The sequence below is a fragment of the Ostrea edulis genome, chromosome 6 (assembly GCF_947568905.1).
Source record: "Ostrea edulis chromosome 6, xbOstEdul1.1, whole genome shotgun sequence".
Taxonomy (NCBI): Eukaryota; Metazoa; Mollusca; class Bivalvia; order Ostreida; family Ostreidae; genus Ostrea; species Ostrea edulis.
The window spans coordinates 84,834,656-84,862,262 of NC_079169.1; the positions used below are offsets into that span (position 1 = coordinate 84,834,656).

At 35.5% G+C, this 27,607-nt stretch overlaps 1 protein-coding gene across 1 annotated transcript in view; it reads left to right on the forward strand.

Annotated features, from left to right (window-relative positions):
* The window catches only part of LOC125647401 (contactin-like), an 89,555-nt gene extending 64,131 nt beyond the window's left edge, over positions 1 to 25,424 (forward strand). The window contains 9 exon segments of the mRNA XM_056142022.1: positions 13,909 to 14,105; positions 14,989 to 15,110; positions 15,884 to 16,035; positions 17,576 to 17,703; positions 18,938 to 19,115; positions 22,254 to 22,309; positions 22,435 to 22,557; positions 24,016 to 24,158; positions 24,543 to 25,424. Coding sequence (XP_055997997.1) covers positions 13,909 to 14,105; positions 14,989 to 15,110; positions 15,884 to 16,035; positions 17,576 to 17,703; positions 18,938 to 19,115; positions 22,254 to 22,309; positions 22,435 to 22,557; positions 24,016 to 24,158; positions 24,543 to 24,687 — 1,244 coding nt within the window. The 3' untranslated portion in view covers positions 24,688 to 25,424.
* Positions 25,425 to 27,607: the final 2,183 nt, after the last annotated feature.

Consider the following 27,607-nt stretch of genomic DNA (forward strand, 5'->3'; position numbering starts at 1 on the left):
CGGCAATGGTGACGTCTCCATGTGAGTGAAAGATTCTCGAGTGGGACGTTAAGCAATATAATCTTGTATATTAAACAAGATATCTCATAAAGTTTATAATGTGTCATAAAATATACAAGATATCTTATAAACTTTCTTTATATATAAGATATCTTATAAAGCAAAGTTCTGCGGAACCAAATCTCTTAGCAGCATGCGACCAGACCGCTTGGCCATCTAGGCATGACAGAGCTTGCATTGCTTGTTTTCGGTGACGATGGAATTCTCGCCACGCTGTCATACGCTACACGGTCATTGAGAATGGAAATGGGATACAGTTATTTATCGTAAATTTCAGAGGATCATACAAGATACACATTGCATTTGAAATATTTTATATAAAGCACAGAAATAGCAACGAACTCTGAAATAAACATAACTGCCCTATAAGTGAAGAAATATCTAAGACAAAACATATCGTCAAAAGCAGACCTCTTTTAGGAAACGAAGTTTGTCAATCCTTGCCATTTCTACACGCATTCACAGGATGCGACACAAGGTCAAGAATGCTCGGCATATGAAAGGGTCCCGTACTTAAGAAAGCAATGGAATGTCAAGAATGTAGACAAATACCAAACATATTCTGTATATGATCAGTTTTGAAATCGAGGCAGGCTACTGACAAACAAGTTGATGGTGCAGGGGTTTCAACACTCTCGTTTAAAGTCAGCAGTTCGCAAATTCTATGGTCGTTATAACAATCTACTTTGCCATACAACCTATTATTGGGTCAAATGCTGTCTGACTTGTTTCATATCGATTGTTTTTGGCACAATGATTTTGACTACGGATAACTCCGTTCACCTGATCAACATACAGAGATCACGGCGGGTGTGACCGGTCAATAGGGAGTGCTTACTCCACCTAAGCACCTGATCCCACTTCTGGTATATCCAGGGGGCCGTGTTTGCCCAACTCTCTATTTTTGTATTGCTTATAGGAGTTATGAGATTGATCACTGTTCGTTATCTTCACCTTCCTAAATGAGGATTCCATAGGGAAAAGGATATCTTCTGGTGTCGATATCATAGCGACTTTGTACGGTGGAATACCAGAGTATATGGATTGCAAAGACACATTGTGTATATTTTGAGTCATTTTTCAATGTTGAAATATGACCCCACCACTTGCCCGAGATATGGACTGTACAGAAAACATTGTGTACAATTAGGGCTATTTTTTAAATGTTGAAATTTGACCTCGCCAGAAATGATCTCTAAGGGTATTTTTTTTAACAAGGGTCAAAATTCCACGCTTGGAAAGATAGTTAATTAATGGTCTGAGTCAATTTTCAACGTTGAAATTTCACCAAACATTCTTTGAAATAAGAACCCCAAGGTCGTTTTTCAACGAGGTACCTATCTAATGTAACATGCTTTTTCATACCCTCATGTATTTCATAAATTAAATAGACACACTGCATATGTTTTTTTAAATAATAATTTGATCCGAAAATCAAAATTAAAAACCTTTCGATATGCTGAAATTATATTTTCTTTAATGCAATTTTATAGGAATTTTTTGGTAAACATTATAAGGTAAAAAAACATGTCAGTTTCGCCATACGCCATATCCTCTGTTAATCAATGGAATTTTGAAATCATATCTAATTGATATGTACGCATCAAAGAGGTTTGGGTTAATTCTCATGTATGCATAACTTTCAAAATACGCAACAAAATATTTACTAATAGCAAATGCACTTGAAAATGATTGGCTTGGTTTTTGAACAGCGAGGTCACTGTCCTATCTCTACATCAAGCATCAAGCTCGCATAAGGACCCGCTAGAGAGAGAGAAGGGGGGGGGTAACTGAAGGTCACCGGACTACAACAGTCAGAGAGCTGGCTCAAACTCTGGGAACTTTCAAACAATGAATCTTTGAGAATTAATTGCGCGCCGAAATTGTCGATAAATAAAGACAATGACATTGATAAATAGGAAATAACATTTGCCTTTACTAATCTTCAATTCAAAATATGTTTACATATAATTGTAGATTAAAAATCGTAAAGGGCAAGCCCGCCCCCCGCCCCCCCCCCCCCCCCCCCCCCAACAGAGTAATTCTTGGGACATAATCAGAGCCCCCTTTCTTTTGATTTTATTGATAAGGGAGCTGAACTGAACTTATATTATGCATTATATGTACATTGTAGGTAGCAATTGGGTTTTGGGGGGACTTTTAAAGATAAGAACGACTGGATTTACATAGTATGATACATTTATTTAGATGGGTGTATATTTGATACAGTACATGTATCTGATATATATACATAGCTCTAGAATAGAAAATCCAATGCTCTGTTGAAAAACAAAGTTAATCCTGTAAAACAAAAATATGTACAGCAATTTAGAGAAATTTTGAACGGACAACTATGCTGTAAGTTTGGGGAAACGACACATCTTTGTCTCATTTCAGCGTTCTAAACTATCAAAGGTGAAATACATACTGCAAAGAAATTTCATAAACTGACACCCCCCCCCCCTTTTTTTCCCCCTTCCAATCAGTAGGACTCTGACTAAAATAAGAGGGGAGGCTGGTTTTAATCAACCTGAATTCCACAACCGCTGATGGCAGCCACTCGGTTATAACATCTGATGGTTAAGGTGTTAGACATTAACAACAGCATCACAGCCATTGCCTACATTACCGAGCACTTGTAGAGAGTTCTGAAATATTCAAACGAAGAGATTACTATCAAATCATCACCCTAGAAACTGATTCTGATTGTGATGAAATTTGCTTTAGATGTTGTTACACATGTCAACAAACTCAGACCCATTTATTCATCAGCATGAACGATCGGGCTTACATGAAATAAAATACTGATGAACGAATTCATATAGACATCAATATAAAACCGTCAATGCAAAAATTGAAAATAAAAAAATTCAATCGCAAAATTTAACAGTTTACGGGTCTGTTAAAAATATTACCATTTACGTCCTCTTTCTTCATAATCTATCAATTCAGGCGTCGTGACACTTTGTTTATATATTATATATTGTTTATATAACCTTCCTGCTTTAGACATAAAACGTTCAGAACTGGATCCTGCATGTACATATGTAATATACTTGCATGCTGTATTCAGTAAGATGATTTTGAACAGTGGAATGTGATACTACAAGTACATGTCTTTGCTTTGTACACATTTCCTTTACTTTACACTTGTAAGCTGTCTTGGTTACTTGGAGTACAAGACCAATAGTCTGGTACAATAGATTTACTACCAGACTGTTAACAGGCACTGTCCCTTGGTGCCCCCTGTAATCAAGTAAACAATTCACGCCTTCTTTAACACTTCGTACAATTGTTTTCATTTATATATATTATTCTATTATCTCCCTGCATTAGCATAAAACATTCAGAACAACTGGATCCTACATGTACATGTGTTTTATACTTGCATACTGTTCTTACTAAAATATAATTATACCGATTTGATTACAATTTTATATGTATTCACACAACACTATCATTATTTGCTATCCCAGAAACTGTTGTGTGAGGCAGTTGGGTTATTTTATTTATCCTGTTGTTAATTTAAATCTTGTCTGTAATCAGTATTTCATATATATTATAGATATGTGCAGTGCAGAAGTGTGAACTCTGTCAGTATTACCGGTAGTACTTCTAAATGATTGTTATTTATTTTCATTGTTATAATTAATTGCCTGTTAACATGTACATGTCCCCCGATGGCCCTTGATTGGTGAATAAACTATAAACTATATATATATATATATATATATATATATATATGTATGCATGGGAAACCTGTTTTTGTACAGCTTAAACTTAAATGTATGTAAAATCGTCATGCGATGCGAAATAGTATATTGATATGCCTTCTTTGTAATAATCCTTATCATTTTTATCTGTTCACATGTACAGTGCATATATAATATTAGATATAATCTACGTTTTTTAGAATTAATAAATGTTCACTCATACGAGGCGCACAGGACAAAACGTTGAAGGAAAACAGATAGTCGGATAACATTTAGTTTTAATCACAAATAAACTGTTTCCGTGTGAATTTATGAGTTGTTTTTTTTTTTTAATTGTGATTTGCTGCGAGGGTATGCCCTCTGGTGTTTCACTAATACCTGTGCTTTACAAGCAGAAAAGGGTTAACGACCAAAGAAACGTTGTACCCTTTCCGGTGGATATTTAGTATTTTGTATCGGTGCGTGGAGTGATCTTCCCTTTAAAGCTTAGAAGAGATTTGATCACCTCATGACAGGTAGAAATGTTTTATAATTCATCAATTCATGATTTATTCTACGTCCGTCCGTCTGTCTATCTGTAACAACTTGGTTTCGGCAAGGAATTTCAAATATCAATTTAAATATTCTGAAAATTCATTCGAAAAACTCTGCATTCGATAACGTAAGTCTATTTTCTGTAAGTCACCAAAAATTGAATTCAGTTATTTCAAACACAAGACAATAATTCTTCCTTATATATTTCTTAGTTTATACTAAAAGCGGTTATCTAACGTAGTTTTGTTAGATTTCTCTTGGTTTTATACCAAATAAATGTTTTACGATAGTCATTAATATATATTCCAATACCATGGGGAGATTTTGAGAAAAAAAGGGTTGCCATGACTTTCACAGCTAATGCCCCTTTAAATGTATACTAAAGTACAGTGAATAGGAAGCGCAAACTAATTTTCATCTGTGAAATTATATACTAAAGATACATATCAGCTGTGAGAACGTGCCAAGGCCATGCAGTTTTTTGTTTATTGATACAAATTACACTTTGTAAACCATAAATAACACTCGTAAACTTGTGGTCGTTAATTACATTTTTACATATCGTGAAACTATGTTTATCAGGTAACCTAAGTTTTACATTTGTAAGTGGTAATATTTAGCTGTTAAAGACACTCGCTACAAACTTTTTTTTCACTGGGAAAAGTCCCAAACAATGTCTACATTATCCCAATCTAATTAAAATCAGACCTCCAGTGTAACGGTTAGAGAAGGTCTGATTTTAATTAGATTGACATTAACCTAAAGTAAATAAAATATTCGAGATTTGTGTTTCATAGTCGTTTGTTTAAAAAAACATCTTTGAACATGTAAGATCTGCGGTGTGTAAAAAGTTCACATATATATAGAAATAGTTATAATTAACAAAAACTTATATCCAGAACGGATGGAAACCGTAAAAAAAAAAGTTGCTAATTATCATTAAACATTCATAAGGTATAGTATAGAGAGACGATGTTTATTCTACCCCTGTGAAACATAATTTAACGACGTAAACAATTTTTAAAAAGGTACATTAGTCAGCAACAGTTTGATTCGTTATGTAATGGTAGATCCAATATGCAGCTTCACCGGGTTTTTACAGAAACCAGGAGTCCCCGACACCGCTGCGTATATATATCATTCTTCTAGAAGTACCAATTATATTAAAGAATTACGATTTTTGGGGAATCTTTTTTTTTAACAAATGCGTTTAAGAAAATATTAGAAATAATTAGATGTACAATTGATATTTTAACACCTACATGTATAGAGATAGTGCACTGAATGTGCAAAACTATATACCGTATGTTTTATTCATTATTGTAAAATTGGCGTGCTGTAGTTTACAAATTATTAAACCTAGACTATCTTATTTACATTTACAATGGTTTTGCCTATGATATATTTACCAATTGTAACGATAGCCACATCCCCATGAATGTCGCTCTGCACAGTTGTGAACAATGAATGATTCAATGATGCGCGTATGAATTATCAACGCGCTTCCTGACAGGTCTGCCTGTGTATAGCGTTGCACTTCACATCCTCGTGTATTTTCCAAATCGAAATTTATTTCTTAAATATTTACATTTCCAATGTTTGTGCCTTTATATATCTTTACAAATTCTCCTTATTTGTTTCACTTATGAATTTTCTTGTAATCTGCGTGCCATTCAATTTCAATTCATCACGCACATACAATTTCGAATTTCTGCAGGATTTTCATCTTCACTTTATTTTTCAACATAGCATCGGATTTTCTATTCTAGAGCTTTTATATATATATATATATATATATATATATATATATATATATATATTAAAAGAAATAGAATAAACAGTACACAAAGTTAAAAATTTAACGCAAGCGCTTTCATTTTATAATCCTCAGGCGTTACATTTTAAAATTTTAAAAGCGCTTGCGTTAAATTTTTAACTTTGTGTACTGTTTATTCTATTTCTTTTAATATTTTATACCGGACACTGTGATTTTTTTTAAAAACACAATTTGGATATATATATATATATATATATATATATATATATATATATATATCTCAGATACATGTAATGTATCAAATATACATCCATCTAAATAAAGGTATCATACTATGTAAACCCAGTCGTTCTTATCTTTAAAAGTCCTCCCAAAAACCCAATTGACCGATTCAACATAATGCGATGTGACTGATCGGTCAACATGAATAAAAATATTGACTGGTTTACCTGGGAGTCATTGCATTTGAACTTCACGAGATAAATGTAAGTGCGGGTAATACCCTCCGACTGCTCGCCATGCCTCGTGCTGTATTAAACCATATCTCGACAGTACCTATCGGAGGAAGAATGTTATGGCGAGAAAACATTTCCAAGGCCGGATACATGCAGGAAGTTTTGAAAGAGGTCGATTGGAGGTGGGTTTTAAGACCCCCAGGGGAGGGGAGGCCACCCCCGCTCTCCGAAGCTCTTGATGTATTTAGCATGAGCTTGAAATGGTTAACAAGCCAAAATCTCCAACAGTTTTAGTGGATTTGCATTTAAAAAAAGAAAGAAATCCTTTTCAGTGCGTCTTCAGATATGGGAATTTCACAAAGTCATATTGCTTGGCTAGATTATTTTAATTTTTTAGTGGATTTGCATCTTTTTAAAAAATCATTTTCAGTGCGTCTTCAGAAATGGGGATTTCACAAAGTCATATTGGCTATATTAATTTATTTTTATTTTCAATAAAGGATTTATGATTTCGTAAATTTTTATGCCGCAACTTCTGTTTAACATATTTGTACGTGCATTCTGACGGTAGTTAATTGGTGTTTCACGATATCAAAATGTGTTCTTACAATGTCAGTGGTATAAACATCGTCACAAACCACGGGTTATTGTTTCATTCGATTTCACAAACGTTTGTGAAATAGAATGCAACAATAACCCGTGGTTTGCGACGATGTGTTATAAAATGAGATAGAAACCCCCAGAGACGTTCAGCCGCCCCCGTGATCATCATTTACACCTGTACTAATTATAGATACCTCCATCATCATTCACACCTGTACTAATTAAATACTTCCTACATGATTCTGCGTGTATGTCTATCAACATTTTCAGTTACCAATATTGTTTTTCTCTATCAGTAAACATTATAGCTTAAGAGTATGCCTTGGGGGGGGGGGGGGGGGGGGGAGGGGGGTGGGGGGGGGGGGAATTGTTCGTTTGTTTTTATCCAAAACGAATGTCGGGCAACTGCAAAGGTGGGGGTATGGAGTAGCTCTTGAACTCTGGACATACAATATTGAAAATGATATGCTAAATATATATTGGATGTTTACAATTTAGCATTATTTGCGCTTTCAGTATAAGTTTCTCTACTTTAAACAAGAGGTCCACAGGCCTTATCGGTCACCTGAAAACTAGTGAAAAAGTATCTCTACTTCCATGGGCTATGAAATCTAGAAAAAAATTCCTGTTCTGAATATCTAAGCTGAATTCTAATGTTCAGCAACAGTATAAAACAAGATGTGTTCTTAAAAACTTCACTGCCCTCAAAAGTGCATATATTGATGAAAGGCTTTAAATGATACGTGTATTAACATTAAAACATCAAAAGAATTAAGGATATGACTAATTTGGACTCATCCTAACGTCATAACCCTGGGTTATGAAATTCACCATTTTTTATACATCCTTTTCTGCTATTCCTAAGTATGCATTTAGATTTTATGCAGTATCAGCAAACTTACACATAAATACTATGTACTAAGTTTGGCCCTACATTGTGGTCAGAACTCTTACTCTGGGGATCATCAAATTTACAATTTTGGTAAAAGACTACCTGCTCTATCCATTTAGTTTCAATTTAGTATCAATAGCACAAAAGAAGATGTTATTTAAGTGTTTTACACATAAACACTATATAACAAGTTTGGCCCCGCCCTGGGATCAGAACCCCTACCCCGGGGATTTTCACAATTTTGGTAGAGGCCTTCCTGCTCTACATCACCATGCATTTAGTTTTTCTTACACATGTGCAGTTCTAGAGAAGAAGATTTTTGAAAATTGGTCTATATTGGGCAGTTTTGTCCCACCCCTAGTGCCCCAGGGGTGCAGGAGTCCTGAAATTTACAATTTATATCCCCCTTGTTCCAAATATGTTTCATACCGAACAAAATTGGAATGATAGTTATCAAGAAGAAGTTAAAATGTCTATTGTTCACACATTTAATAACTGACCATTTTGGTCCCACCCTGACACCAAAACCCCCTACCCCTGGGATCATCAAATTTACAATTTTGATAAAATACTACCTGTTCTTTCTAAATATCTCTTTACTTTCAATTTAGTATCAATAGCACTAAAGAAGATGTTATTTTTAAAGTGTTTACACATAAACACTGTATACCAAGTTTGACCCCGCCCTGGGTTCAGAACCCCTACTCCGGGGATCATGAAATTTACAATTTTGGTAGAGGCCTTCCTGCTCTACATCACTATGTATTTAGTTTTTCTTTCACGTGTGTGGTTCTTGAGAAGAAGATTTTTGAAAATTGGTCAATTTTGGGCAGTTTTTGCCCCGCCCCTAGTGCGCCAGGGGTGCTGGAGTCCTGAAATTTACAATTGATGCCCCCCTTGTCCCAATGATGCTTCATGCCAAATTTGAACAGAATTGGACAGATAGTGATTAAAAAGAAGTTAAAAATGTTCAATTGTTAACGCACGACGACAGACGACAAGCAATTGCAATAGGTCACCTGAGTTTACTCAGGTGACCTAAAAATTGGGACATCACCCTAGACCTCCCTCTGAATTCGTCATTGATTTTCGCCCCCGGGTCCAATAATTATCCCGGCCAGACTACCTCAGAAACTTGCCGCGTGATGGTAAGAAAGAGGGAAAACCCCAAAAATGTGTTAATGGAACAAATTGTTGACATATTGTCTTTAGAGAATTGGACAGGCATAACCTACACCCTGAATGTAGGCTCTGGATGTAGGCTATATGCCTGTCCATTTCCTTAATTGTTGACTTCTCAGAGATCAATTCAGCTTAAAAAAGTACAAGAAAATAAACATGTGTACCATGGTAACAAATGACGGGAAAAACACTGATAACAAAATCCAAAGTTAATGAAAAGAAAAGACCAATACCTGTACATAGTCTTTATTCAAACGTTCGTCATCAGCTAGCCGTGTACAGCCTGCCTAGTTATCAATATTCATGTGAAGACACGAGGCGTTTGATTAGCTGCATGCATGCAGACAACATTAATTTAGCGGAGGTAAATCATGTAACTTGTGGAAGATAATGTTTTAGAACAACTCTTCTTACTCTTACCTGTCTTTTGTCGTTCTCTGTTTTTGTTAAAATTATGGACAAATAGAACCTAATTTGCAAGTTTTCGGTGGCGGATCTAGAGCAATCTCTACCCAGATTGGATCTATCTAGAGGGGGTATAAAGGGGATTGAGACCCACCCACCCCGCCGGCCCTCGGATGGAAAATTTGTGCCATCTCATGGGGGGGGGGGGGGGGGGGGACTTTAACTCTGAAGTAAAAATATCATGCATATGAGGTCACAACCCTCTACCTTTGAGAATCTTGTCGCTTGTCTGTTACTTCTATTTTTCTATGAATACATTAAAATCAGACGCAAAAAAGTAAACAATGCTAGCTCCGGTTGACCGGGAAAGGGGGAGGGGAAGGTTCAATTTAAGGAACGAGCCGGGGCTATCGGTTTCTGCCAGGGATGCAGTACATCCTGTTTATAAAGATATTAAAAGTCTCAGTATCATACAATTAATTAATGACTATTTCTTGATTGAGCAAGTATATTTTAACACTTTTTTATAGTGTCTGTCTGAAAATAGGTGGATGGCAGGGGTCACCTCAGGGCTGTCGGAACGGGCCGGGTGGCATTCAATTCTGCTATCAATTCATTCGATTCTATTTAAACCAATTTTTAATGGAAAACAAAACCGACCAGCCCCCTAAAAATATCCAGTGCAAAAATTCACAACCCTATAGAAGCTTTAGCCCGCCTGGACTTCAGTTAATTCTGATCTCTACTGGATGAGGGCCTTGAAGCCAGCCTCTCCCTCTTCTCAGATAGCTATTCACTCCATCCACTACCCTGACAACCTCAGTTCAGTCACACTCACGCCCCTCTTTCAGGGACTGGGAAACAGCCCTGTACAGTATACTGTACATGTGTAATACTTCTTACCATTAAGAAATTACAAGGGTGGGTAATTAGGAGAGAGAGAGAGAGGAGGATAAAGACTATATTTTTAACCATTTGACGGAAGTTGTGAGGATATTTAAGTGCACTATGGGGGCAAAAATTCTGTACAAGTTTACAATTACGTCTCCATAAATGTGACCCACATAATGTGAAAGATATTAGATTAGTGGGGACAAGTGGTGTGGGGACATGCCATTACTGATATTCTCTCTCAAAACCTTTTTTTTTTTTTTTTAAATTCGAAAGAGAGTATTAGATAAACTTTTATCATAGGTGTCACAGGCACTTGTTTCTTTAAATAACGTACGACCTCCGTATACTAATAATTATTATTAGTATACAGAAGCTGTAAGTTATTTACAGAAACAAGTGCCTGCATAAGTGTCCTTATAGCTATACCTAATATATAGTACTTTTTTTGCCTTTAAAATAACATATGTGCATGTGTATTAATTCTCTTCTTGATTTTGTGAAGACGTCGGAGAGAGAGAGAGAGAGAGAGAGAGAGAGAGAGAGAGAGAGAGAGAGAGAGAGAGAGAGAGAGAGAGAGAGACTGTAAAATGTGTAAATTGAGGACAAATTTCAACAAATGGACAGAAGTTGTGAGGACAGAATTGTACTATGAGCAGTGGCGGATTTAAGGGGGGGGGGGGGGGGCAGCCGGCTGCGCCCCCCTAAAATTTTTAAATTGAGGGTCGTGGTATCTTGTTCAGAAAAATGTACTAAACGATAAAAGAAGCAATAATTTCTTCTACTCCCGGAGAAATAAATGACAAAATCTTTTGATTTCTTGAATTACTCTATTGGGAGAACTTTTCCCAAAACCCTTAACATTTGTGTCATTTATTAATTTCGCCTTATTAATGATAGAAAATTTTGCAAACGACTAAATAGAACACATATTCCAAGCCCTATAAAATCTGTAAAATCCAGGATCTTCCGGGGGCTTCGCCCTCAGGGCCCCCACCAGGGCTTTGATCTAGACCCACTGGGGGCCTCAAGGTTCCTGGATCCGCCCCTGATGAGGACAAAAAAAAAAGTTCTCACAATATTGCGTCCTCATAAGCTTAGTGAGGACAAGTGGTGTGAGGACATGTCCTTACTAATATTCTCTCTCAAAAGCCGTCTTTTTTCTTCTTCATAATTCGGAAGAGAGTATTAGATAAACTTTTAATAAGTATCCCTATAGCTATACCTAACTTAGTACTTACTTTTTTGCCTTTAGAATAATATATGTGTGTATTTTCTTCCACACATTGTGCGGACATCCTCACTTAGTAGGTTTGGTCGGCTAGAGAGAGAGAGAGAGGGAGAGAGAGAGAGAGAGAGAGAGAAAGAGAGAGATAGAGAGAGAGAGAGATAGATAGATAGATAGAGAGAGAGAGAGAGACTCGGAGCTCCAGAAAGCTTGTCCGATCCGGTTCTCAAAGAAATACACATGGATAATTAAAATGAATTGATGAATAGTATTATAGATAATTTTCAAAAGTGAAAATATACTTGATCCGCGTATATACTGTATCACAATAATCAGGTCACATTTTGAAGGCGGCTATATAGGCTATAGGTTTTAAACTGTGGGAACTAATAGTTAGATTATGTAGGTTTTCAAAATCATTGCAAATTAATTTATAATCTGGGGTTCCACAATTTTTTCTTCACTATTGATGACAATGACGAACTATCAGTTTTACCATTTAGAGGGCTGTTTCGAGCAATTAGTCGCTTTCGGTCAAAACCTCGTTCTCAAATATCGTACTCTAATGCTTCCAGAAATACGCATGCTCAAACAGCTGAAAACAAGAGCTCTTGATGAGAAAGGGAAAATTTCTGTCTTAAATGTCGTAGTTTAAACTATCTACGTCAGTTCTATGGAGTTTACTAAATAATTGAAGATGTAAATTTATTCTACTGAATAGATAATGGTAAGTGTGTTTAAGAAAGAGTTATTAAAGGGCTTGCTGACCTAAATTTTGTCTGCAGTCGTGCGGGTATCGACAGGTCAGCTGTGACATATTAATTTAAAAATTTTGATAAATTATTTGACCAACAGAAGATGGTTTATGAAGAACTTAAACTTGAAGCTAGCTCTTGTAAGAAAAGAGACAGAAGAGGCATAGAATTCGTGAAGTAAGAGCGCTTTATTTATGAGCTTCCGGTTGACCCGAAAAAGCAGACGAAAATATTTGTAAGGTATACACGCTTGACATGTTAAAGTGTAGATAGAGCCCTACATGTTGATTTAAAGCAATAAGCGTTATACGACCTATAGCAGCTGTAACGAAACTTGTAACTGAATAGTGGCTGTCTTTTTGAAAAATTTTTGGTTATGCAACACTGTAAGTAATAGTCACATAGAACATCCCAATCAACAAAGAGTGATGGGGGCACTGTGACATTTATCATTTGTGTTATGCAATTTGTCATACTCAGATTCTCAGTGGTAATTTGTTGTGGAAATATGTATCAACAAGCAAGTTTAGGGTGAGGGCAAAAGTTCAACCATCTAAAAGATAAACGTACTCTGAGAACAATAATGCATCATAATCAATATTGCCGTGCATGGTCATCCATGAAATGTTATAAGTACATCCTGATGCACAGGAACAAGTCACCTTTTGTCACTGAAAGTTGTGTAGGTCTAACTGATAGATAAAGGAGTCGCATGTTTGGCGTTAATTTAACTTTGTAGCATAATTCATATGCAGAAAGTGACTTGGGGATGGGGGCACACATTTTTTTGGGCCTGGAAAATATCCTATACTTGTTTTAAAAACTATTTATTGCCCTTGGAGTCTGTTCATTGATATTTATCCAATTTCTTACTGTAAAACAGTAGCTTACTATGTTTATCCAACCAAAGTTTAATGTTTAGGACACATTAAAAAATATCTTTACCATCTCTCTCATGATCTAAACAATTTTACATTTGTGTGGGTAGAGAGGCAAAATCTTTTTCCTCAGAAATCAAGGAAACTGTCACACAGACACTTCCAAAAAATAGTGAACAAAATGATTTTTTTTTTAAAGCGTTAGAAAGGGTAAGAAAAAAATCAAGTGGTGTTAGAAAGGGTAAGAGAAAAATCATTTGGGCCAAGGAAATTTCCGTTAGTCAGGAGTGGACCAAAAAAAAAATCCTTGTAGTTCTAGCCTATGGAAACTAAAACTGTGTAGCTATCAAAGTACGTCTGTCTCATTAAGTTGAAAATGATATGATTTCAGTTTGCCTTTAGTTAACTATGTGAAGCAACTTGTATCATTTGTAGGAGCAGATTAAAAAAAACTGGCTTAATCAGATTGGTTTATTAGGTGACTTTAATCAACTCTCGTTAAAGATTAATTAATCCTCTTTTTGCAGAATCAAAGAAAATCAGATTCATTGAATTACTAAGATCAGGTTCAAAGAATATCTGTCTTGTGGATCTTTGAAAATAGACAACCTGGATCGTGAAGCATCATCCGCTCCGGAGCATTCCGGAAGGATATCCATCTCTGGAAGGGTGGCCACACCCCCTCCTCCGGAGATGACATGTCCCGTGGCTGAAAACTGGTGTTATACACAGGTAATTACTTCATGTAATTTACATAATTCTGTGTGTTTAGCAGAGTATACATTCTTCCGCCAGTTTTTCTGTCTTTTCAGACAGTAATGCTATTCATGTCTTCTCTGAGGACACAACAAGTGAAAATATTCAGATAAAATAGGTAACCTTATCAATAAAGGAATAAAACATCATTCATAGAAATTAGTTGGTACCTGAATGCAATCATGTAAAATGTTCATTGTTGTTGTTTGAATAAATTTAAGGTGAATTTTTTGAAAGGTTTGCACCTGTTATACTTCTTTGAATGTTTAAATCTGATATATTGTTTACATCTATGTGATTAGAAACAGTATTAGCAGTGTGAATATTTCATTGAAATTAAATGCAGGGAAGTTTGTGCATGTTTTTGTGCTCTCAGTTCACTGACCAGTTTAATTTAATATTGGCTTCTTTGTACAGTAAAACACAGTTACAATGAACATGCATACAACGAATTCACATGTACAGCAAAGTGAATTCCATTTCCTGTAATTCTATAACATGAACTTATTGAGTGTAACAGATTATGTTTATATAAATGAACCAAAATTGTTTTTCCTCAGTGTGTTTAACTTTTTACTATAGTTTGCAGAAGCTTTTTATGAACATAATCTCATCATTTTTGGAAAGTTAGAAAACAAATTTAACGTATAAATGAATCAATGATTGAAGTAATGGCAATTCACTGTATAAGACATACATGTACTATGTACTTTAACATCACACAAAGCTGTAACATTTTAAGAATCTGAGAAAAATTTGCTGATAACATAATTGTTGATATATTTATATCATAATTATGGTAATGATATGTTAATTTACAGATTACTTCTTTGTTGAAATGTCTTTCCCTTTTCCATAGGTAAAAGTTGTCAAATTTTCCTACATATGGACAATCAATAACTTCAGCTTCTGTCGAGAAGAAATGGGAGAAGTGTTGAAGAGTTCCACATTTTCAGCTGGAGCAAACGATAAATTAAAATGGTAAGTGTTGTCGTTCTTTTGCTATCAGGGAGAGAAAAAAAGACTGTCATGGAAAAATGTATGACATGTATTTTCATAATTATTTTATTTTTGCATTTATAGCTAATACAAGTAGAAAGATAATTGAACAGTGTTTTTCACCCCAATTATAAAAGCTACCTTTTGCCCTATAGATTTGAGGAACATCATCAACATTTTTGGATATTGGGAATTTTTCAATGTTGAATTCTCCCATGTTTGAAAAATTACACACACACACACACACACACACACACACACACACACATATATAGTATTGATTTTTGTAACCATAGCTTTGTTTTGCAACCGTTTCACAGTATGCATTGAATTTATCATGCAACATGGCATGTACATCATAAAATCAACATTATAAAAAGTTCTGAAAATGCCTGATTAAATGACAAAAGCTATCCTGTTACTATCCAACATTTTCCTTATCAAGATGCTATTTACGTAAAGTTAAATGAAGTTTTAATCATTTAATCTCCTTGGGGAACTTTTTGCACCATTTTGGGAACTTTTAACAATTTTTGTTGGGAAACTACCTGATTAAGTATGTAGCTGTAATGTATTTTAAAAAAAAACCCATTGTTTAGACACATCAAGTGCATGTATTTCTGAAGTACAACTTGCTTGTCATGACAATTTTTCTCAAGATGGATGATGAAATGTGTTTGTATTGGTAAGTATGTTGTAGATTTACCTGTCTGTGAGAATTAATTTGATCCTTATATTATCATTTCTTGTTTCAGGTGTTTACGAGTGAATCCCAAAGGATTAGATGAAGAAAGCAAAGACTATTTATCTCTTTATTTATTATTAGTGTCATGTAACAAAAGTGAGGTTAGAGCAAAGTTCAAATTTTCAATACTGAATGCCAAAAGAGAAGAAACAAAGGCAATGGGTAAATATTTTTACTTTCTTTTCTATCAAAATGCATTGAAATATTCAAGTTATACTTACCATATACACTCGCATATAAGTCAACCTGTGTGTAAGTCAAGGACCCGTTTTTCAGAGAAATTTTTAGGAATTCTCTTGGCCTTCATAAGTCGGATTTAATTTTTTAATCAGATTGCCCATCAACGCCGCCAATACATATTCCCTAGCAAGAATTGTTTCTCTTTGATGTGTATATTTTCTGAACGTCGATTGATGAATGAATAGGAAAATAATTTTACAGAGTTTATATTTTAAAAAAAAGAAGTTTTTTGTCCCTACATCATGGTGATTGGGTGTATAATTTTACCACATAGAACTGGATGTCTGAAATAGAAAGTTATGAGATGCTAATTGCCCAAGCTATTCCCCCAGTAATTTACAGCATGACCAAAGAATTGAATGATCAATTTTAAAATCTATAATATATAAAAAGGGAATTCATGTTACTGTGGACACCCCTTTAATTGTTTGACAGTGACATACCATACTGCAGTCTGCATTTGTTTAATGACACACACACCCATTTAAAATGATTACTACAGGTAAATGAAAGAAAGAATAGCATATCCACACTGCAAATTTTAATGTATTAGGGAATATCTATTGCAGAGGTTTCGTACAATGCTTATTGAAATACAGAGTACCGATGTTCTTTACTACTGGTAATCAGACTTATTCTGAAATATCCACACACAAAAATGTTGTATTTTGACTTTATCAACATTTAAAAACAATGAAGAAGTATATTTTCACTGATAACATTACAGTGGTAAATACTTCAGATTGTTACTTTGCTATTTAAACAATCACTTATGGTAATTTGTTACTGATTAAACCAACATCAACACATTATAAACAACATCAAATGTCACTAGTCAGAAGTTGTGTGTCAAGAAAACAGTCCTGTTATAGTATGTGTGTATAAGTTGTGTGTCAAGAAAAACAGTCCCGATATAGTATGCGTATATAATTTGTTTGTCAAGAAAAACAGTCCCGATGTAGTATGCGTATATAAGTTGTGTGTCAAGAAAAACAATCCCGATATAGTATGTGTGTATAAGTTGCGTGTCACGAAAAACAATCCCGATGTAGTATGCGTGTATAAGTTGTGTGTCAAGAAACACAATCCCGATGTAGTATGTGTGTATAAGTTGTGTGTCGAGAAAAACAATCCCGATGTAGTATGTGTATATAAGTTGTGTGTCAAGAAAAACAGTCCCGATGTAGTATGCGTATATAATTTGTGTGTCAAGAAAAACAGTCCCGATGTAGTGTGGGTGTATAAGTTGTGTGTCAAGAAAAACAATCCCGATATAGTATGCGTGTATAAGTTATGTGTCACGAAAAACAATCCCGATGTAGTATGTGTGTATAAGTTGGACCTCGACTTCAGAGTCTGAATTTTACTCCCTATAAACTGACTTATAGTCCAGTATATAGGGTAAGTTTAGGGATTTATTCCAATGATTTAATATCTTTTGCTTGCATTTTTCCTCACACAGAAAGCCAGAGAGCTTACCGTTTTGTACAAGGAAAGGACTGGGGATTTAAGAAGTTTATAAGGAGGGACTTTTTAATGGATGAAGCAAATGGTCTTTTACCAGATGACAAGCTAACAATTTTTTGTGAGGTAAGTCTTTACTCCAAGGGTTGTCATAAGAATAATCAGTATAATTTAAGCAATTTGACCACATACATACGTTTTATCATACATGTTGATAGTAGGTGTCCAGTATTTACCAAAGGGCAATGTGCTGCATTTATATCTAGATGTACATACCAGTGTGTGTGCATGCATAGTTGCAGCGTTAAATTAAAATACGTCTAGAAATACAACACAATAATTTTTGGTCAGACAGATATGCAATATTAAAGGCAATAATTTTATAAAAATGTGATGGTGATATTTTGAATTAAAGGTAGACATGTATTTTATATGAATGAATTAAAATTTATAGTCTTAATTTCACAGTACAAGCCATTGTTTTATTGTTTTTATGTCTGGTGGCATTTAAAAGTGACAGTCTCTTGCGCTCTATTTAGTGTTTGATGCGCTGATGTTGACGTTTAAAAGTGACAGTCTCTTGCGCTCTGTCTATTTAGTGTTTGATGCGCTGATGTTGACGTTTAAAAGTGACAGTCTCTTGCGCTCTGTCTAGTTTCTTGGTACGCTATGTTGATATTTAAATGTGACAATCTCTTGCGCTATGTCCGCTATGTCCATCTAGTTTCTTGGTAGGCCTTTGTTGACATTTAAAAGTGACAGCTTCTTGTGCTATGTCTGTTTAGTTTTTGATACATTCATGTTGATGTTTAAAACTGATGGTCTCTTGTGCTATGTCTGTTTAGTTTCCTGATGCCCTCTTGTTGACATTTGAAAGTGAATGTATAATTTTCTTAGCAACCATCCTGACCTTGATTTTTCAGATATATTCTTGTGTGAAAGTCAGGATACTTGTTATAAGTGTGATGTAAATGAGACAAAGCACAGTGAATCGAACACTTGGCTTGCGAAGATGAACATATACCTGTATCTTTGTAAGATGGGGGCATACTAGTAAAAGGCCAATAAGAAGTCATTGTTCAATTTTACTTTGTATTAAAAGTATGCACCAACACTTTTGATATATTTGTATATGAACTAGTGAAAGATAAATCAAATACTTCAGATATATTTGTAAATCTGCATTTTTTTACTCACATGAATTTTTCAAAAGTGAAATTTATTTCTAAAATGAATTAGTACTGAGCAGAATACTGAATTCTGCTCTACATTCATCAAATCAGCCTCTCTGTAGACCACTGACTGTATGGTACTCAGTAAATCTGACAATCACTGGTCATTTGTGTTGGTTTGTTTTCAGGTCTCAGTAGTTGGTGATACGGTCAATGTGTCTGGTCAGTCAAACTGTACGCCGGTCAAAGTCCCCGAGTGTAAGCTCAGTGATGACTTGGGTGTCTTATTTGAGCGGTCCTCGTTCAGTGATGTCACTCTCTATCTTGGAGGAAGGGAGTTCTCAGCACACAAAGCAGTGTTGGCAGGCAAGTTTTTCATTTTCATGATCACACAGCACAGTATTTGAAAAATGTATCGTAATTATGTTCCCCAAACAAAGTTTGGGAAAATATTGGTTTTACTCTGTTTCTTCTTCTTATTATTCCTTCTTTCTTCTTGTGACATTTTTGTCTGCGAGTGTTCTCAGAAACCACTCAAGGGATCAAGATGAAACCTTTTTAGGATGATAGTATAGCATATGTAGATGTGCGGAACGAATGTCATTTTGTCTGAAAATGCATGCACGTGCATTGAATTTTTTGTTTACAAACTTTGGAATTAGTCTAACCTTTTTATTTTTCAATGAAATCGTTTGATATTCATATCCTAGGTATAACCTGAGACCCTTAACTGATTGGCATGTTCAAAATTAAAATTTTGCACGCGCATGCACGTGTGCTTCAATTTGATTGGATAATGCAAATTCGTCAATAACTTTCATCTCAATGAAGGAAATCTGATGATATTTACAGGATAGGTAGACATGCTCAATATCTACGCAATGATGTTATAAAAATTGCCAATGCACATGCACGCACGTGCATTGTCTTTTGAAAGTTCAGTTCTTTCAATGACTATAACTTTTATGTTTTTTGTCAAAATCTTTTCAAACTTGGGTTGTATATGTATCTTGAGATTCTTAACAAATATGTACAGTCATAATTTATTATATCCGGCACGTGCATGCACGTGTGCTTCATTCTGATTGGACGATTTTCAAATCGCCATAACTTTCTTATAAATGATGGAAACATTATGAAATTTAGAGTGTAAGTATATCTATCAAATGTCTATTGAATGAAATCAACATTGATGCAGAGTCATACTCGCGTGCGCATGTATGCATGTGTATAGCTTTTCTTTCATTTTTGGGGTACTAAAATGGTTATAACTATTGAATTAAAAACTCAAATTAATTGAATTTTACCCTGTAGATCTATGATATGAATGCCTATTGAATGGTGTTAACAAATAATCCATTATCAAAATCGCGTGCGCGTGAATACGCGTGCATTGTAATTTTTGACGTCTAAATTCAAGTATTGGTCTATAACATTTTTAGATTGCAATGAATAGTTTTGAAATTTAGATTGCAGATATGTTTTGGGCCTCTTCATTTATTGATGGTGTGAAAATCACTTTCCCGCACGTGCATGCACGTGCGCTTAATTCTGATTGGATGATTTTGAAATCACCATAACTTTCTTGTAAGTGAAGCAATCAATTTCACATTCATATAGTAAGTATATAGTTCAAATGTCTATTGAATAGCATCAACAAAAATGCTGTGTCGTACTCACGCACACGTGTACTGATTTTGGTCGTCATAGTTTTAAGTTGCTATTTATTTCTTGTTTTTAGCTCACCTGAACCGAAGGTTCAAGTGAGCTTTTCTGATCACATTTTGTCCGGCGTCCGTCTGTCTGTCTGTAAACTTCACATTTTCATCTTCTTCTCATGAACCACTGGGCCAATTTCAACCAAACATGGCCAAAAGCATCCTTGGGTGAAGGGCTTTCAAGTTTGTTCAAATGAAGGGCCATGTCCCTTTCAAAGGGGAGATAATCACAAAAATGCAAAAATAGGGTGGGGTCATTTAAAAATCTTCTTCTCAAGAACCACTGGGCCAGAAGAGCTGAAATTTACCTGAAAGCTTCCTGACATATTGCAGATTTAAGTTTGTTCAAATCATTTCCCCGGTGGTAGGATGGGGCCACAAGGGGGGATCAAAGTTTTACATACAAATATATAGGAAAAATCTTTAAAAATCTTCTTCTCAAGAACCACTGAGCCAGAAAAACTGATTTTTACATGAAAGCTTCCTGACATAATGCAGATTCAAGTTTGTTCAAATCATGGCCCCCGGGGGTAGGATGGGGCCACAAGGGGGGATCAAAGTTTTACATACAAATATATAGGAAAAATCTTCTCAAGAACCACTGAGCCAGAAAAACTGATTTTTACATGAAAACTTTCTGACATAGTGCAGATTTAAGTTTGTTCAAATCATGGCCCTCGGGGGGTAGGATGGGGCCACAAGTGGGGGGGGGGGGGGGGGGGTGTCAAAGTTTTACATACAAATATAGGAAAAAGCTTTAAAAATCTTCTTCTCAAGAACCATTGGGCCAAAGAAGTTGACATTTACATGAAAGCTTTCTGACATAGTGTAGATTCAAGTTTGCAAAGGGCAGTTTGGGCCATAATAGGGACTAAGGTTTTACATGCAAATATATATGGAAAGTCTTCAGATATGGGCCAAGGTGACTCAGGTGAGCGATGTGGCCCATGGTCCTCTTGTTCATAGAACTGTTGTGAAACTTCTCTTGTAGTCATATAGTAAGACTTGTAATGTATCGACATGGTCAAATTACTTATCAGCACGTGCATGCACATACATGCACATGCACAAAATTCTCAGATGTCTATAACTGATTTGTTTTGGCATAAAATGGACCGAACGTTATAAAATAGTTATATATTCAGACACTTCACATATTGATATGTTCAAAACCACTTGTACTAAAACAAATGACACCACTTTCTAAATGGGGGAATGTTTGGGGAACATCTGTAACGGTCCCCGTTACAATAAGTACTAGTTTAATTCTGCTGTATGTTTATCAGAGTGATAGAATTAAAAAAAAGAATTATACTACATATATGTAAACTTTGACTAGGATGGTTGAATTGCAAAACACAATTTTGTTTGGCTCATTTGATTTTATCCACATTCTTATGTTGTATAAAATGGGTGGACGTTAAGTTGCACCATGTGATGTCTACAATGTTTTTGGCTACTGTGTTTTCATTTTGTTGCTATGGCAATATTGCTCCACATCATAAGGAATTCAATTTTTCTTTCTATTTTCTAATCATTCTTTAAAAGTGCATGCATATTGAATGTTTTATATGAAAAATTGATTACAAGGAATGAAAGTGACTTCATTTGTTTTTATGATATAAAATTTTTGAACAATTTAAAATTTTCTATAAACCCATATTAGCATTTTTAAAAACATAAACTGCAGATCTTGCTTATTGTATGAAAATTAGCAGAAATTACCTTCATTCCTTAAATACAAAAGGGTAACAAGAAGTTTTAAATTATGTATTATGTATTGCAGCACGATCCCCAGTGTTCAATGCAATGTTTGAACATGAAATGGAGGAGAGCAAAAAAGTATGTGAAGCATCGTTCTTTTGAATTTGTGTACATAAAGTTCTGCAGTGTTTTTAAAAGATTATTATAGTTTGTCAGTGCCCCAAAAATTTCCCTACATTTAGTAATTGTTTTTCTTCTTTCAGAATCGCGTAGATATAACCGATGTAGACCATGAAGTCATGAGAGAGATGCTTCGATTTATATACACAGGAAGAGCTCCCAATTTAGACAGAATGGCAGATGATTTATTAGCAGCAGCGGACAAGGTATAAAACGATTAATTTGATCTTGAGTAATAATTGAAATCCTCTTTAAAACAAGATAGGAATGCCCCCAACAACAGCACTTCTTTATTCTAAATTTTTCATAATGACACGTACCACTGAAAAGACTTGAGGCTTACATCTAGTTAGCGTATATAGTTCAAAAGTTTAGGATAGATTATAAAGTTGTTGTTAAGTGAGTAGATGGGGTCACAAGATCATCAAATGCATGGCAGTGGGACGGGTTCATTTGCTTGTGGTCAGATGATTTAGTTTGTAGAAGACCTGACTACAGATTCAGGTGGCCTGGGTTCAAATCCCAATCTGGGCCATTGCATTTTCTCCCTTGCTGTTACGTTTGGTGCCATGACCAGCCCTTGGAACTGACAGGTAAAAATGCCTGCCAAGGGATTAAAATCTTGGGTTGATGTCTTTCAAGGTGTGAAGACATTTAAAGAGGTAGGAATTTGGCGGTAAGACGGGTTCGATGGCTGGTGACCATATAGCTCATTTGGAAGAGCATCTGAATAGAGAGATTCAGAGGGCCCAGGTTCGAATTTCAGTCTGGTCCATTGCATTTTCTTCCTTCTGTTACACATGATACATGTATTGTTGGAAATGCCTTATCATCAAAGATGATGCCCACCAACTTTGTAGTCCTCCTCATTTATATTTCATTGTTGAAATTTTAAAAAGTGGGTCAAGGTCAGCAAATATCAGGGCCGTAAATTAACCTTCAATTTGGAGGAGGCAGGAAATTAGGCGGGGGTCTGGGGGCCGCCCAGGCCCCCAGACGCTGAGCACATTTTGTGCACACTGAACACATTTCGTGCAAAATCCTTGATTCTAGGGCCTTCTAAGATGTTACTTGACTAACTCATTCTAAAAGAAAGATTTGGAATGCTTTTTAAGGGAGGTATCATGTTCTTAGTTATTGGAAACAACATAAATTCTAATGAACTTTAAATTTTAATTTTTTTTGGCTCAAAAGTTGGAGGAGGCAGCTGCCTCCTCCGCCTCCATGTAATTTACGGCCCTGAATATGGAACTATTGGAAAGATCACAAGGATTAGTCGATAAAAACTGAATCCTTCTCACTTAAAGCTCAAAAGTTAATGTTAAGTTTTGGAATTGAAGGGTAGGTCAAATGTGAATGTCAAGGTCACGTGGTAGTCGTAAAGTCCTTATCACAAGGTGTACCCATCAAATCATAGCATTCTCATTTAAGGTTCAAAAGTTACAAACAAGGATAAAGTGTTTCAAAACAGACCAATGATGAAAATCTAAGTTCCCAAGTTCTCGATTGTAGAGGAATTAAATGTATTTAATAGAGGACTTATACTTTTACAGTTATCGGGTATTTAATTGTAAAGATATATAATGTTTTGTTTCATAGATATACTGCAAGTTGAATAAAAATATTGCTTTGGTATAATTGAACCATTATTGTAATTGTTTCAGTATGCTCTAGACAGACTAAAAGTGATGTGTGAAGAGGCATTATGTTCCAGTCTATGGATTGACAATGTGTGTGAAGTTCTAGTTTTAGCAGATTTACACAGTGCAGATCAGCTTAAAACACATGCCATTGATTTCATCAATAGGTAATTTCCTGCAGTTGAGTCTATGAATACATTTACTTTGTATTTAATAGATGCAGACCTTCCTTATCGGCTCATATACAATTCTTTACTGTTAGAAATATTTATGCACAGGAATACTTTCAAATTCAGTATGATTACTGTAGTTAATTTGTATTGCTACGGTTATATCAGAGTAATTGATAGTGTCCTCTGTATTTCACTGGTGCAAATGTCCCTGCAGAGATACTGCGATACCACTGGCATTGTCAGTATGGCTAATGTTTTTTTTAAATGGTCCAGCTTTCAATAATCCAAACATATCCAGCTGTTTGGATGATTCACCTATGCAGAGTTTAATAAGGAAGAATGGACAGTGTTATGTACATTAGATGTTTTTAATTACAGCCATGCTACAGATGTGATGGAAACTCCAGGTTGGAAAACGCTGATACAGAATCATCCTCATCTCATTGCCGATGCATTTCGTGCCCTAGCCAGTCAACAAAGTCCGCCTCTGGGACCCCAACGCAAACGCCTCAAGACTTCATAGTCCTAGTCATTCATTACATTACTTGTGACACAGAAAAGCTAGAAGACAGATCTGTTGTGCACATCAACAATGGAACAGTGGAAGAAATGATGGACTTCTTTGTTCTTCCAAATGACCATGAACTGTGTAGATTTTAGTGCTAGAAACAGAAACTGAGTGGTCTTTTCTGTGATATTTAAACAAAGGAGAAAACAATTTCTCTCCAGTCCAAACTGTGAGGTTGTGTGGCAATCTGCATAATTGCAAGTGATCTACATAATGGAAACAAAAGTTGCAAAGTTCTTATAAAGGGCAAACTCTTTCATGTTTTAGCAGACTTGTGTATAGTGAATTTGCTGTAAAATATTGGCACTAAAGGGTCAGTTCATTATAGTAATTTATTGTCTGTAGCTCAGACCTCTGTATTGTGAACCAGTTATCGTTAATTAGCAAATACAGTGGCATGCAAGAATGTTTTTGTACATTTTCTTTTCATTTCCGAGTCTCTTGTTCTTATTGTACACAACAATCGATGGAATCCGATGTGAAATTTATGTATTTAAGTGCTTTCTTTTAATTCTTATTTGGCATTCTTTTTTTTCTTTTTTTTTTTGTGCCAGTGAATATTTTTAATTCAAAAACTTATGTGAATGTATATTTCCATTTGTTTCATTGGAAACACTTATTTAATAAATGACATTTTTTGTATGTCCAATGCTTCATACCTTCATATACAATATTAAATGAGGTCATCATTACCAAAGCTCCATGTTTATGAACTGAGAATCAACATTGGTGCAAAATTAGATATTCTATACAGTCAACTCGCGATAAACTGCCACCTTTTTTGTTGTTTTGAATTTATGGTATTAGAACGAATTTGATGATGATGTGCAATTGCATCAAATGATCTCATAAAGAAATTTATTTTCTAACATGATTAAAATTGTATTATCAATAATGAAGTTTCATTTCAAAACGATACACATACAAAACAGGTATATACAGTATGTTTTAAGTTATTTAACAAGAGTACTGCCAACGGTACATGCCCATGAAAAGCTAATATAGGGTGTGTTTCTTAGACCATGATTGGTAGAACTTGGCTTCAAGTAGTATCAGCAATAATCAGGGTGTCTCGTACATTTTTTGCATCATAAAAACAGACAAATCCTGTACTCTTTATGTAATATTTTCACTTGGCATAAGATGTATGTGTACAAGGTTTGATTGGCCCTAGCCTCAACGGTTCGGTCTGTATCCTGCTATTATGACTTTGACCTTGAGAAACAATAGGCGTCCTTTACTTGGCATAAAGTGTATGTGTACCAAGTTTGACGTTCCTAACCCCAACAGTTTGATCTGAATACTGCCTACAAGGTTTTCCTACCAAGTGATACTGTGACCTTGACCTTATACCTTGAAAAATAATAGGCATCTTCCTCTCATTATGGTGATCAAACACCAACTTGTAATATCTTGGAGCTTACAGTTCAGTTTGTATTCTGCCTACAAGGTCTTTTTACTGTGATCTTCAACCTCTTGCCTCGAAAAACAAAGGGAATCTTCCTCTCATTATGGTGATCAAATGAATCGAGTTGCAATATCCTGGAGCTTATGGTTAGGTTTGTATCCCGCCTACAAGGTTTTCCTAATAAGTGATACTGCGACTTTAAAAAACAATAGGCATCTATCTTTCATCATGATGATCAAATGTACCAAGTTGCAATATTCTGGAGCTTGCGGTTCTGTTTGTATCTTGCCTACAAGGTCTTCCTACTAAGTGATGCTGCCACCTTGACCTGAAAAAACAAGAGGCCCATGGGCCACATCACTCACCCGAGTCACCTTGGTCCATATCTGAAGACTTTCCATATATATTTGCATGTAAAACCGTAGTCCCTATTATGGCCCCAAACCTACCCCTGGAGGCCATGGTTTTTGCAAACTTGAATCTACACTATGTCAGAAAGTTTTCATGTAAATGTGAACTTCTTTGGCCCAATGGTTCTTTAGAAGATTTTAAACGATTTTCCCTATATATTTGTATGTAAAACTTTAATCCCCTTTTGTGGCCCCATCCTACCCCAGGGGGCCATGATTTTAACAATTTAGAATCTGCACTATATCAGGAAGCTTTCATATAAATCTCAGCTTTTCTGGCTCAGTGGTTCTGGGACGATTTTCCCTATATATTTGTATGTAAAACTTTGATCCCCTATTGTGGCCCCATCCTACCCCAGGGGGCCATGATTTTAACAATTAGAATCTGCACTATATCAGGAAGCTTTCATATAAATCTCAGCTTTTCTGGCTCGGTGGTTCTTGAGAAGATTTTTCCTATATATTTGTATGTAAAACTTTGAACCCCTATTGTGGCCCCATCCGACCCCGGGGGCCCATGATTTTAACAATTTAGAATCTGCACTATATCAGGAAGCTTTCATATAAATCTCAGCTTTTCTGGCTCAGTGGTTCTGGGAAGATTTTTCCTATATATTTGTATGTAAAACTTTGGCCCCCTATTGTGGCCCCATCCGACCCCTGGGGCCATGATTTTAACAATTTAGAATCTGCACTATATCAGGAAGCTTTCATATAAATCTCAGCTTTTCTGGCTCAGTGGTTCTTGAGAAGATTTTCGCTATATATTTGTATGTAAAACTTTGATCCCCATCCGACCCCCGGGGGCCATGATTTTATAAAATAATTTAGAATCTGCACTACCTAATAAAGCTTATCTATAAATTTCATCTTTTTTGCTCAGTGGTTCTTGAGAAGATTTTTTAATGATCCTACTCTATTTTTACCTTTTCTTGATTATCTCCCCTTGGAAGGTGGCCTGGCCCTTTATTTTAACAATTTAGAATTCCCTTTACCTAAGGATGTTTTGTACCAACTTTGGTTGAAATTAGCCTAGTGGTTTTTGAGAAGAAGTCAA